The 12,498-nt window shown below is 49.1% G+C and overlaps 1 protein-coding gene across 1 annotated transcript; it reads right to left on the bottom strand.

Moving 5' to 3' along the window:
• Positions 1–87: 87 nt before the first annotated feature.
• Positions 88–12,416, bottom strand: LOC102092746 (nucleolar RNA helicase 2-like). Its single transcript, XM_065067970.1, has 15 exons — positions 12,021–12,416; positions 11,645–11,875; positions 10,529–10,604; positions 9,345–9,523; positions 8,479–8,596; positions 7,829–8,014; positions 6,741–6,886; positions 6,363–6,512; positions 5,122–5,283; positions 4,478–4,597; positions 3,943–4,016; positions 2,750–2,909; positions 1,827–1,961; positions 841–885; positions 88–346 (listed from the first exon to the last, which is right to left on the bottom strand). The coding sequence occupies exons 1-15, from the start codon at positions 12,399–12,401 to the stop codon at positions 152–154; spliced, it is 2,358 nt and encodes a 785-aa protein (XP_064924042.1). The 5' UTR covers positions 12,402–12,416; the 3' UTR covers positions 88–151.
• Positions 12,417–12,498: the final 82 nt, after the last annotated feature.

The following is a 12,498-nucleotide window of genomic DNA, read 5'->3' as shown; positions in this document are numbered from 1 at the left end:
CTTCCAAAAACCCCAGTCATTGCAGCAAACATGTTTTTTTGCCATCCTCAAAGACAGGCTGCTTTATGAAGGAATAAAGACAGAGGGAAGTGTCCAACAGGCTTTTACTTTTCGATAAAAATCAGCTCAGTCCTGTATCCGTTACCAGAGGTTAATCAAGTGACTTGTTAAAATTGCGCCCCCGGTTTCCGTTCTTAACCCAGTTGTTCCTCTTGAAGCCGCCGTCACTTTGCCTCCCATTTCCGAACCTGGAGAACCCTCGTCCAGCCTCCTGGGGCGACTCCTCCAGCTCAGGCAACTCCTCTGCCACCGACAGCTGCCAGCGCCTGGTGTCCTTCCACTGCTCCTGCAGAGAAAGAGCCACGTGAAGAGACCACACGCCTGCAGGTGTGTTCAAGGCTCCTCATAGCATTTAAAAACACCGAATGCAAAGGCGCTGCCAGACAAATCCCACCCGTGCAGAAACAGGTGAGCAGATCTCCCCTTGGGACACAACTCACAGTCCTGCGAAAAAGGATAAATGATCACAAAGGGACAAGAGAGAGCGAAGCCAACAGAAAACTGGTTAACCCTCCAATATATTAGAGACATCAAAATCCAGAGTGGCAAAGTATTTTAATAAAATCAGGTAAGATAATGAGAACTGAAATGAGAAAGAGGCATGACAGGGTATTTCCAACAACTGCGCTGTGCTCTTTCTAATGACCGTTGTCTATGCAACATCCTTATTAAAACACAAACCTTATCCTCCCAAACAACCCTTTAGTCAATCCTATACATGGCACCCGACAAATTCCAGATCACCAGGTTCCAAAGACAATTCTGGCTACAAAAACATACCTGTATGTTACTCAGTTCATCAACAGGGATATCAAAGCACACCCCCTATAACAAAAAAAAAAAAAACAGAGGCATTTGCTTTCCAAAGGTATATCCAAGAACAGAGACAAAACTGTAGTCAGGCAGCACCTGCAACCACCCATCCATGCTAAGCACAGAGACCAGAAACAGCAGGAAGCGCGGTCTTTTGGGGGAAGGTTTTTATAAGATGAAGAAAAAAACGGTTAAAGCTCAAACACTCCAAGCAAAATGCAGATTCAAATGCCTGTGCTGACAGCAGCGCTGCCTGCAACCAGCCTGGCTGTTTCAAAGCCAGACAAGGTGCCACCTGGCCCCACAAGCTCTCCGGGAGCGCACGTGTGCAGGAGCCAGGCTGGCAAACACCGCACCGGCCCGGCCAGGCTGGCAGTCCAACACCGCGCCGGCCCGGCCAGGCTGGCAGTCCAACACCGCGCCGGCCCGGCCAGGCTGGCAGTCCAACACCGCGCCGGCCCGGCCAGGCTGGCAGTCCAACACCGCGCCGGCCCGGCCAGGCTGGCAGTCCAACACCGCGCCGGCCCCACAGCCGTCTCTGCAGCGCAGTGCTGTATAGTGTTACAGCATGAGTTTAGAATGAAATAAGAGGTCACAACAACTGCTCCCATATATGCATATTTCCGATGCCTTTCTTTTTTTCCTTTTAGGAGAGGATTCCTGCATTATAATTCAGGAGCAATGTGTCCATTCTAGTACGTGTCTCCTAAATACTCAACTCGCTTCAATCTTTTTTTTTTCATTAGTGTATACTTAAACAGCCATTTCAGGGGGTTGTAATAGGTTACCATCCTCTCAGAAATGAGACCAAGCAGGAATAGTGAGGTGTCAACACCTCTATGCTGGTACTTCACAACTCCTGCCTCAATCACTGCAAAAACTGGCCATATCAATATAAACACATATATGTACACACACACTCCCTCTCCTCCCCCAAGGCTGGGCCACCTTACCATCTTCCCCTTGAGGAAACGCATTGCAGATATTTTGCCATCCACTTCCTCACCAAGCTGCTCTTTTAGTCCTCGCCAAGCATAGCTCATGCTACGCATTTCTATTGAGCACTTCAACACCATGGTCACAAAGCCCTGCAGGAAACAAACAGAACAATGAGACTAAACCTGGTTGAACAGCCTGTAACTCGCTAACTAACGAACCATGCAATAACTTGTTATTGTAATGTAGTATTTAATCCTAAGAAACCAGCTTTCCAAAAGCAAAGCAACTAACAGCCTCCCAGGAAGCTGAAGGTACCCATCTAACCCAGGACTGTCCCATGATATAAAGGCCAATAGCATTTCTCTATTTTAGCCAGAAACAGAGACACATTTATTCAGTACATAAAGTTAGTGCTGGACAAGGGGTAAAAAACCCACCCAACCTGATACAAGAAGCACAGTCCAGTCAGGTGCTCTTTCCAAAACTGTGTTGCCACCTAAGGAACTGAGCCAAGTCCTCCCTGAGTGCGTTAGAAAAAGGAAGAACTTTTCTTTACCAAAATCTCTTTAAAATCAGTTACTCACAGGCTAGACTTATTTGTCACAGGCAGAAATGTAAGATGTTTCCTGGGAAGGGAAAACTACAATAGCACAAACCAATCTATCAGCTTGTAAAATGTGTTAAACTCTCTTAGAGCATCGAAGTTGTGTGTCAGTTAGATATCTGGAGATCTACTGACCTCTCATTGCAAGAAAATGTACAAACTGATTTCATCTTTTTTGTTTCCTGCAGAGTGCCAGTAAGAGGTGGTTTCAGTTGAGGAACGAGCCTCAAACCAGAAGCTGGGGATAACAGCTGCTCAGGAACCCTAAGGAAAGAGCCTGAGACCCAAGCAATTCGCATCCATCCCTGTTAACTCAGGTATGACATTATTTACCGCAGTTGAGTTGAGTAAGGAGCGCTGCTGTATGTAAGATGCCCCAGAAATATGGGCCAGAGCTGCAGCCAGGGCAGCAACTGCTCCTTTTTCGTCTATGAGCTCTTGAGCAGATTTTTTGAAGTAGTCTACTGCAGAAGGAGGAATGGCTTCCAACAACCTACAACAGAAGTTTAAGAGATCAGCACAGGCCAGTGTGAACATGACTATGTTGAAGACACCAGATTTCAGACAGTTTTCAAGGTTAACAAGTTATCTCTAAAAGCCTTGGCTGTAACGCTCGCGCTTCACTACCACTCCCTTAACGCAACACTTGCAGGACGCTGGATAACCACCGCGTCTGTTGATGAAGCCAAGCCTCCTGAAGGATGTGTTCAAAATGGGGGACGTTCACGTGGCGCGTTTGAGAGCACTGGTAAATACGTCCAGGGAAGGTGCTGAAATATCAGCCATACCCAAGAACCCCCAAGAAAGTGCTGCCAGCGCCACCGTGCTGCTGCTGGGCTGGGCAGGGCACTGCTCGCGCTCAGTAAAAGCTGATCAAATTGACTGTTTCTGGGAAAGGCAGCGAGAACAAGCTGGGAAACTGAGCACAGCTACTTTCACGCTATTTTGGGTACCCCGCCATTTTTCAGTACGTGGTAAACCCAACACCATGCCCATGATCTCCTTTACGCTGCTCAAATCCTCGCTAATAATTTCTGTCAGTGCAATTTCCACCAAGCAGGCAGCAAACACAAACAAAGTGCATAGAATAAAAACCATAACCCTTGAGAATAAAACAACACAAAGAAATGCAGGATGGGGTTAGGACACCCTCAGCTACTGCAGAGTAACAGTATACTGAGTACTGCTCTTCACACATTGCTACTGTACCTTCTGAGCAGACAAAAATCAGATTCCCTGCATGACAGTAATTCCCCGTTATGCTACTGATTTCTGATGACATAAACGAAGGTTATTTTCTGCAAGAGCTTTGAGAACATCATATTCTATGAAAAGGTCAATGTTCAAGCACATAGAGGTTTATTGGTATAATCTGATGAAAACCAGTGTCTACAAGCCAAGCAAGCTTTTACAACACAAGCAAAGACATGCGCACAGATAGGTCTGAGCCCCTAAAGCTTCACATTAACACTGTTGTTGTTGCTAAGAACTCTAGACATCTTTTAAGAACGGGCAAATAAACTTACTTTTTGGCATCATTACTTGAAGCTTTAATTACATCTGTAGCAGAAGGAACACCTACACGCTTAAACGTAATCCCCTGAAACCAAGCAAACAAATTACAGTTAAAGGCATCTTCAGCACTCTACAACTCAACCCTACCCGAGTCACGTTACTTAGGCCCCCAGTTGCTTCTGTTTGAATATTAACAGCCTTTACTTCAGTTACCTCTGAACCAAGAATAAAGCTTTTCTTTATTTTTCCGCCTTTGTTAACGTGGAGCTATTTTATACCAATTAACATGCAGATGGTCTCCTTCATGCACTCCTGTCACTGCCCGCCTGCTGACAGCAGGAGTACTGCCAACATGAGGAAACTCATGAGACAGAACAGGTTTCTACAGCATCATTTATGAACAGTTACCAAATATCACCATTTTAGGCCTATCGGACCACGGGACACGAGGCCCATACTGGATCCATGCAGCCCATGGTTACAAAGTGCCAGAGTTCTTCAGGAGCCGAATAATTGCATGACGCAGAGATCTGAGGTAGAACTCACCGCTTTGTGCTCAACCTGCTTCAGGAGATCTTCCTCTCTCCTCTGAAATAAACAGATGCAGACCCCAGTCCGGCCGGCTCGACCCGTTCGTCCAGAACGGTGGATGTAGGAATCGACATCCTTTGGAAATTCAGATTAACATGAGAAAACCTTATGTCATTCAAATCATTGGAAGTCAGAGCAAACGCAAGCTAAATTCTACTCTGGAAGCCTAGAAAGTGATACATTCTGTTTCTATACCCAAACATAACTACACACAAACCACTCAGGTTTGTGTACGCAACCCTGCCCAAGGTGTGTCAACACTGGTGTTTTACAATAAAACGCTCCACTGTAGTTACAAAAGAAGAAAAAGGCAGCAGGAGTATTTTAGGATCGTCACGAAACTCAACCTAACAACATTCAGAAGGGATTCGGAAATCCTGACACAATGTCAAAACCTATCTGACAACAATCCCGAGTAACAGAAACCCATCACTTTTAATTTAATCAAAGCTCAGAATTTAACGAGGAAACTCCTGGCCTGCATTTACAAAAAACCCGCTGGTGAATCAGAACACTAGGTCTGGTGAAACCAAGGAATACTCCACCGTTCTGTCACCAAAATATAAAATTCACAATTCCGGTTTCTCCCAGGGACTTACTTTTGGTGGTGAACACTGTATAACAAGGTCGACCTCAGGAATATCCAAACCACGGGCAGCTACGTTTGTTGCAATGAGAACTTCAAACACACCAGTTCTAAAGCCTTTTAATGTGACTTCTCTCTGTTGCTGTGGGATGTCACCATGCAAGGACTGGGCATCCTGTCAGTGGAACAAGCCATGAACACGTCACTAACAGGGCAGCCTGGGCTGCCATACCTGCACATTTAATTACAAAGCCCAATACATCGTGTAGAGCAACAGAAAATACCTACACAGCCGATACCAAAGGAAGATACAGAATCCTGCTTTGTGGTTTGATCTTTCTCTGCGACAATACTACTCCTAAGGAGTAGTTTAACCATAACATTATTACTGGTAGCATACCGACAGCAGACAGTGCAATTTCAGCCTGCCATGCCAACAAGGGCCCACTTCAGCTTTCACCTCCGCCGGAACAAATGGGAACAACCTTACTTAAGCAGTGTTGTCAAGAGCGAGCGGGAGACTGTGGGACGCCATCCCATACCCACAGAAGCTCAAGGTTTTCAGGGCATTCCCAAACCCTCCAGGTAATCTGAACAACCTCCACTTTCAATGAGACAAGACAGAGCAAGTGTATGACATGAAGAAAGAGAAGAGTCACAAGCTCACGGTTCAAATGAGTAACATGCAAACAAACAAAAATTGCCGCTCCAAGATTTTAACGTGAATAGTATATTTATCAAATACTGGGCAAACCATGTATTCCTATTACTGTTCTTTCACTATAAACAGGATTTTATCTGAAAAAAATCCAGCACCTTTTCCCATTCCCAAAAAAGGGTGCTCATTCAAGCAAGCACAGAAACGTGCTCCACCTGAGGCCTATTAAATGACTCTGCAAGCACAACAGCACATTCTGTTCTACCATCCTGGTTGGATTTTCCTGAATCCAAAGAGCACACTAACATAAGTAATACATGCACTAGAACAGCTCCTGCTTATTGCCCTTATTACTATCTCCTGTTTATTCAGCATAACCTGTGTATTTTCCATTGATCTGGTCCTGTACGACTTTAACGCCAAAGGAATAAATTCATTTTCACAGCCAAGAAGGCATTTTAATCGCAAAGCTTTACGTTTAGAAACAGCTTTCATAAGTCTCAAAACTGCCCACAGAAACAACTTCATCCACACGGTTGCAACCCTGTATTTATTCAGGGCATTCAACCCCCGACTCTCCACTCAGGCCCCAGTACCTGTTTGAGAGAAGCATTCATAGCGAGCTCGTTTGCTTCCTTTTTGGTCTCGCAAAAGACGATGGTGCGGCCACGGCTGCCGCTGTAGACTTGAATGATATCCCCGAGGACTCCTGCTCTCTGAGAGGAGCGACACTGTATAGCCAAGTGCTGTTTGGGGCAGAAACACAGGAACGGTTTGTTAAATCTAAGCCACACAAAGGACGGACAAAATTAATTTAGACAGATTTTTTTTTTTAAGCTTGCAAACGACACAAAAGCTTTGCTTAAAAAATGTGTGTCTACCACATGCAAAGTCATTGCACAGCCCTGTTTGTCAAGTCAGCACAGAACCCATCTCACGCAGGCCACGCGCTGCTCTGCAGCACAATCACTCACTTCCACAGTCGTGGCGGTCCTTTGCGTCTTCTTTCCAATCAGGTCGATCTGTTCGTATTCGTCTTTCATGTATTTTTTGGCCACATCATACACCCACCGTGGGCAAGTTGCAGAAAACAGCAGCGTCTGGGGGTTGTTCTCAGAACCTGGAAGTGAAGGGCACTGATTTCAGTCATCACGACAGACGCTGAACTTGACAACTGACAAAAAAGCAGCAGAGTTGCTCTCAAATGGAGAGGTTTTGATGTGCAGTAAGTCAGCAGCAAGAAGAAAACGTAGGAGCAATGAAAACATTTTAAATACCCTTTAGACACCAAAGGCAAAATTACAGTAATCTTGGATGTACCAAACTGAATCTCTCATCCTGATTAAGAAATTCTAAGACACACTTCTAGGTCATCTGCTAAAAAATGGTTTGGACGGTGCCTGAAGTGCTCCCACAGTAACAGCCAAGGAAAGCAACAGAGGCTGCACCGTGCGGTGCTCAAACCCGATCCGCAAGGCTCACGGATCTGTCCAACAGCAGTCACAGCTGTGAAGAAACTGCCAGCCACCAGCTTTTCGTGGCTTCCAGGGCCAGAAGCGATAACCTTGCTTTCAGAAATCTTTCATATTTCTACTTCTGGTAATTCATCAAATCACTTTCAAAACTTTGGGTGTTAGTATAACGTTACAAGGAATTTCACACTATTAACCTCCTTTATCTCCACTCCTGCTACCCGGTGGCTTTGCTGAATGCCCACTACATCAGAAAAGCACAAATATTCCCTAGCTGTCAACTCCGCGCGATGCCAAGTGTACAGACGGGCCTCAACACCAATCCTGTGCTGCTAGCTCTTGCAGGATGGAGAGCACCAGGGCTTACGGAGTGGGGTTTCTTGGCTTTCTGCCTTCTTCCTCCTGCCCCTCCTTGCAGAGATGCTACTCCAGCCCTTCAGCCATCTGTCACCTCGTCTTACTCTCTTCTCTGAGGTCCAATAGCAGGCTCGCACAAAGGACTGAAGCTGGGGGTGCACCCGCAGCTCTCAAATCAGTATAACTGTGTTTTCTGCACTGTCCCCTATTCCTATCTTGATGTCAGAATTTACCTTTTTTATAAGCAAATCCTAAGATTTCTTCCACTTGTTCAGCAAAGCCCATGTCCAACATGTGATCGACTTCATCCAGAACAACATGCTTCACGCTGGAAAGCTCCAGCTTGCTATTCTGAATGTGGTCTTTGATGCGCCCAGGAGTTCCCACTAGAATATCGATGCCACTTTTAAGGAGATCAACTGGAAGACAGAAGAGCCAAGGACGGTGTCAGAACGCCAAGAGACAACAAGGTAAAAAAGTAAGAGTAAACAGCAACACCTGTAATGTTACAACAAACTACTGCCCTTCGCTTTGATCTCTGAATAAAGCACTACGTCCAGCCCAAGTAACAAACGAGTAAGTTCAGTGATGGTCCAAGTTGCTCTGTCAGGAATATCAGCTAAACCACAAGCAAAGTCACAGTAGAATACACCTACTGCCACTAAACAACGAGGAACGAAAAGGACGAGTCACTTTGCAGACCTACAACCACTCTTTTAAGTAAACATTTATTGGAACTAGAACAATCCAACCTGGGCTGTGTACGTCCTCTGGAAGCAACGTCATGGCTCCTGACCAAACTGAACCAAGCCACTTGTACTCATGGGATGCAGTGAGAGGAAGTAAACTCCATTCCAACAGTCATTCCTTCGCATCTACTTACGCTGTTCTCTATACGGAGTTCCTCCATAGAAACAAGCCACGGACAGCTTCCTGGTGAGATGCTTGAAGTCTTTGGCTACCTGTGTGGCCAGTTCCCTGGTCGGAACCAGAACCAGCACCTGGAGGGAGTGAAGAGAGACCAAAATGCAGCTGTGCCCAGAGAAGCGTTTCCTCCTCATCAAACGGCCAGCAGGGGAAACAAAGCAAAGAACTGAACGATAACCAACAGGGAGAACAGCAACATTTTTGCTCAAGTAAATGCCAGCTAAAATAGACACTTCAGAAACGTTACCAAGGACCAAGGACAATGAAGGCGCAGTTAAACAATAAGGGACAGGAACAGTCACTAAACAATTTGGAGTGATAAGATCTTCAGACACATTGCAGGATGCATTCCAGCCATGCACCTCACCTACCTGCCCTCCTCCACTATCTATCCTCTCCCATCCATTTTATTTTATGAAGGAAACGATAAAACTAAGAGCTTAATTCTTCTCTAGAAATCTTCCAGACAATCACATTTTACAACCTACGTTGCCTTTAAAGTTAATAAAATAGAAGGATGAAGCAGGCAAAAAATATGCAGACTACAACAGTTTTCGGTCTAATGATACATACGCACATTGCATTTGTGTGGGAATAGGATATCTTTGATATTTCTACTTCCAGTAATTCATCAAATCACTTTCAAAACGTTTGGCATTACTATAATGTTGCAAGGAATTTCACACTATTAACCTGGGCATGGGATATCTGATCAACATGGGGGAAAGAAGGCCCCAAAACGTCCCCAAACCGATTACAAAATCGCTTTTGACACCTGCCCTGTTCCAAGGTTTTGGTGTTAACCCTCAGGCAGTAACTTACTTTTGGTGAACGGCCTCTTCTCCCGTCTTGTGAGACACTCTGAAGCTTTTCAACCAGCGGGAGAGCGAAAGAAAAGGTTTTCCCAGTTCCCGTTCGAGCCTGAGCAATGACGTCTTTGCCGTCATATATGGGCTGAAAAGTCTTCACTTGCACGGGGAACAGGTATTTTACACCTCGAGCTGTAAAACAATCCAAAGAGGTTTCATTGAAAGGTGCTGATCCTGCTGCAAGCTGAGCAATGAGAAGCCCTCATGTATAACTAAAGCACATATTTCATAGGCACCAGGTCAAATCCTGTACACAACAGGAGATGCAACTTAGGAAAACACATCTCTCTGTTCTTACTCCTACTTTAGACCACAAGGTATTTTCCCCAAAACAAACAGCTCAGTGTCCACAATGAAATTTCGCCCTCCTTGTGACATTTGGCATGAGGCAACAGGAGATGAAGGAAAAAGCAAATAAAAAACAAACCCAGCAACATGTATTTTTCTGATACAGCCCAAGCCTGTGCGGCAGCTTGGTTCTGAGGGCATGTGTTTCAAAACATTCTGAAACCTCAGAGATTTCGCACGCTGGAAGTGAAACAATCCATCCAAAAGAAAACTTCCGGGCAAGGAAAACGCAAAGGAACGAGGAGAATTTTGTCTGAGAAGCAAAAATCTGCTCAGCTTCCCAAGAGAGAGGACCAGAACTCCACAGGGATTACTGCAACAACGCTGCTCGAGGACAGACACTAAAATGACCAAGTATGAGAAAAATCCCAGACAATCTGTTCACAGGAGCCAAACAGTCTGTACACAAAACACCGGAACACTTATTGAAGAAGTGATACTGTAGACAGCAGAGATGGGAGTGAAGATAAACAGTGAGTAGAACGATGCTGACGAGAAGAGAAGAGAAGAGAAGAGAAACCCTGTGTCTAGAACATACACCCAGGAACAACCACGCCATGGAAGAACAGACGCGCCTCAAGGCACCTGAATTGGAACCAAACAGAAACTTTGTTCCTGCTAACAGGAGATTCTTCGAACCTACAGTGGCTGCTCATGTGCGTATTCCTACCGCACAATAAATACAGGCTGATTTAGGACCATTTACCCTTAGCTTCTGTCTCTGCTTATAGGGGTACAGTGCAATTCTGGACAAACATCTACAGAAGTTTTTTTACCACATTAACTAACCTTTGAGAAGGTTGATGGTGTTTTGGGAGAGAGGAAAATTGGAGAAGGCGCCTTCTTTTGCTTCTTCTGTCAGCTCCTAACAGGATGAAAAACAAAACAAAACGCCTTGTCAGCCCTAAGAGATCAGCAGATAACACTCCCCACTTGGGCACACACCAACAGCTGTGCGCCTGCCTCACCATCGTGAACTGCTCTTACAGCGGTTCTGAGCAAAGGCTTTCTGCCAAAGGTCCTCCTGCTCGTCACCTGCCACAACTGTTCAAGACACCGGCGTATCGCCCCTAATTCGGACACACCCGCAACACCTCCTGAGACCCCCGGCAAACAAAATGTAAGCAGCGCCCCGTCCGTGTGATCTCCCCGCATCGGGCACGTATGCTTGGCAAGTCAGGGAGGGGAAACTGCTTGTTCTTCACTGGAGTCCACTGAAATCGTTAGAAAACTGTTTTCCAAAGGAAAACGTATTTGGTGTCACAATTCCCTGTGCGAAGCAGGAACTTCCCTCTAAATCGCACCTACTCGGTACAGCACAGGAGCGGCTTCTTGACTGCACAGCGGGAGATGCTTTAAGCTCACAATGTAACGTCTGCTTCAAAGATCCAAGAGATCGCACCATGACAGCCACTGTGCAAAACGCACGCTCTTGATTCATGTTCCCCTCGCAAACACGGGAGAGAAAAGCACCTGCAGCAGGCCCGATCCAGGGGAACGAACGGGGAGAACCCGAGCGCGGGAATCAGTAACCGCGGCCCTCGCCCACGGGACGCGCGCCGGCGGGGCGGGGCCAGCCGGCGGGGAGGGGCCGCCGCACCACGCCGCCCGCGCGGCTCCGAGGGGCCCTCACAAGGCCGGGCGCCCGCACACACGCCGGCGCCTGCCGCGGGGGCACCGCGGAGCCGTGGCCCAGCGGCCCCGCGTGGTGCCGCGCTGCGCGGGTTCGCGCACACCCACGACCCGGGCAGGAGCAGGACGGGCAGCAGCCGCTCGCTGATGCTCAGGAGTCACAGATCTCCAGGGAGCGGCAGCAGACGCTGCCCGCCTCTCCAGCAGCACGTGTTACTGCACGCGCTCGGTACCAGTGAGGCTTTAACGAGGCAAGCCGCGCAGCGCTCCCACCTCGGCACGGCCGTCCTGCTCTCCCGGGGACGCGGCTCCGCTGCTCTGGGCGGCAGGGGCTTTCGCCGCACGCTCGGCGCCGCCGCTCTCCTTGCCTTGCTTCGTCTTCTTGGGCAGGGGGGGCTCAAGCTCGGCCAGCCCGCTCTCCTCGGGCTGGGCCTGCTCGCCCCCGGCCTGACCGCGCCGCTTCAGTTTCTCCCGCCGCTTCGGCTTCTTCTCCTGGGCCGCCTCCTGCCGAGAGGGGGAACAGATGTACCCGGAGCGACCCCCGCCCCGCACCGCACCGCCCCGCACCGCCCCGCGGCTCTAACGCGCGAAGCCCCGCGCCCCGCACAAGATGGCCGCCCCCGCACGTGCGCGCCGCTCCCGCTCCCACCTTGACCTTCCTCCGGCGGCCGCGCCGCACGGACTCGGCCCCGGCCGGCGCCTGCGGTTCGGCGGGGCTGGCGGCGGGGCCGGCGGCGGGCATGGCGGCGGGCGGCTCCCCGGAGAGCTGCGCGGCGGCGGCGCTGCTGCTGCTGCTGCTGCTGCCCGAGTCCCAGCGGCGGCCCCGCACGTCGCGCCCCGCCCCGGCGCGCAGGAAGTGAGGCGCGGCGTGCAGCGCGGCCAGCGGGCGGCCCGGGCCGCGGGGCAGCGCCGCCGCCAGCAGCAGCGGGCCCGGCCCGGACAGCCAGCAGCGCTGCCGGCTGCTGAGCGGGGCCGCCGCCCGGGCCGCGGGGAGGCCAAGCCGCGCTGCCCGGCTCCACACGCCGCCCATACAGCCGCTGCGCCGGCCCCGCTCCCGGCCCCGCCCGGCCCGCCCCTTCCCCCCGGCCCGGCCCGGCCCTTCCGCCGGCGTCCCCGGCACACGGGCC

Source organism: Columba livia, chromosome 6 (assembly GCF_036013475.1).
Source record: "Columba livia isolate bColLiv1 breed racing homer chromosome 6, bColLiv1.pat.W.v2, whole genome shotgun sequence".
Taxonomy (NCBI): Eukaryota; Metazoa; Chordata; class Aves; order Columbiformes; family Columbidae; genus Columba; species Columba livia.
This window is presented reverse-complemented; position numbering and strand designations above follow the sequence as displayed.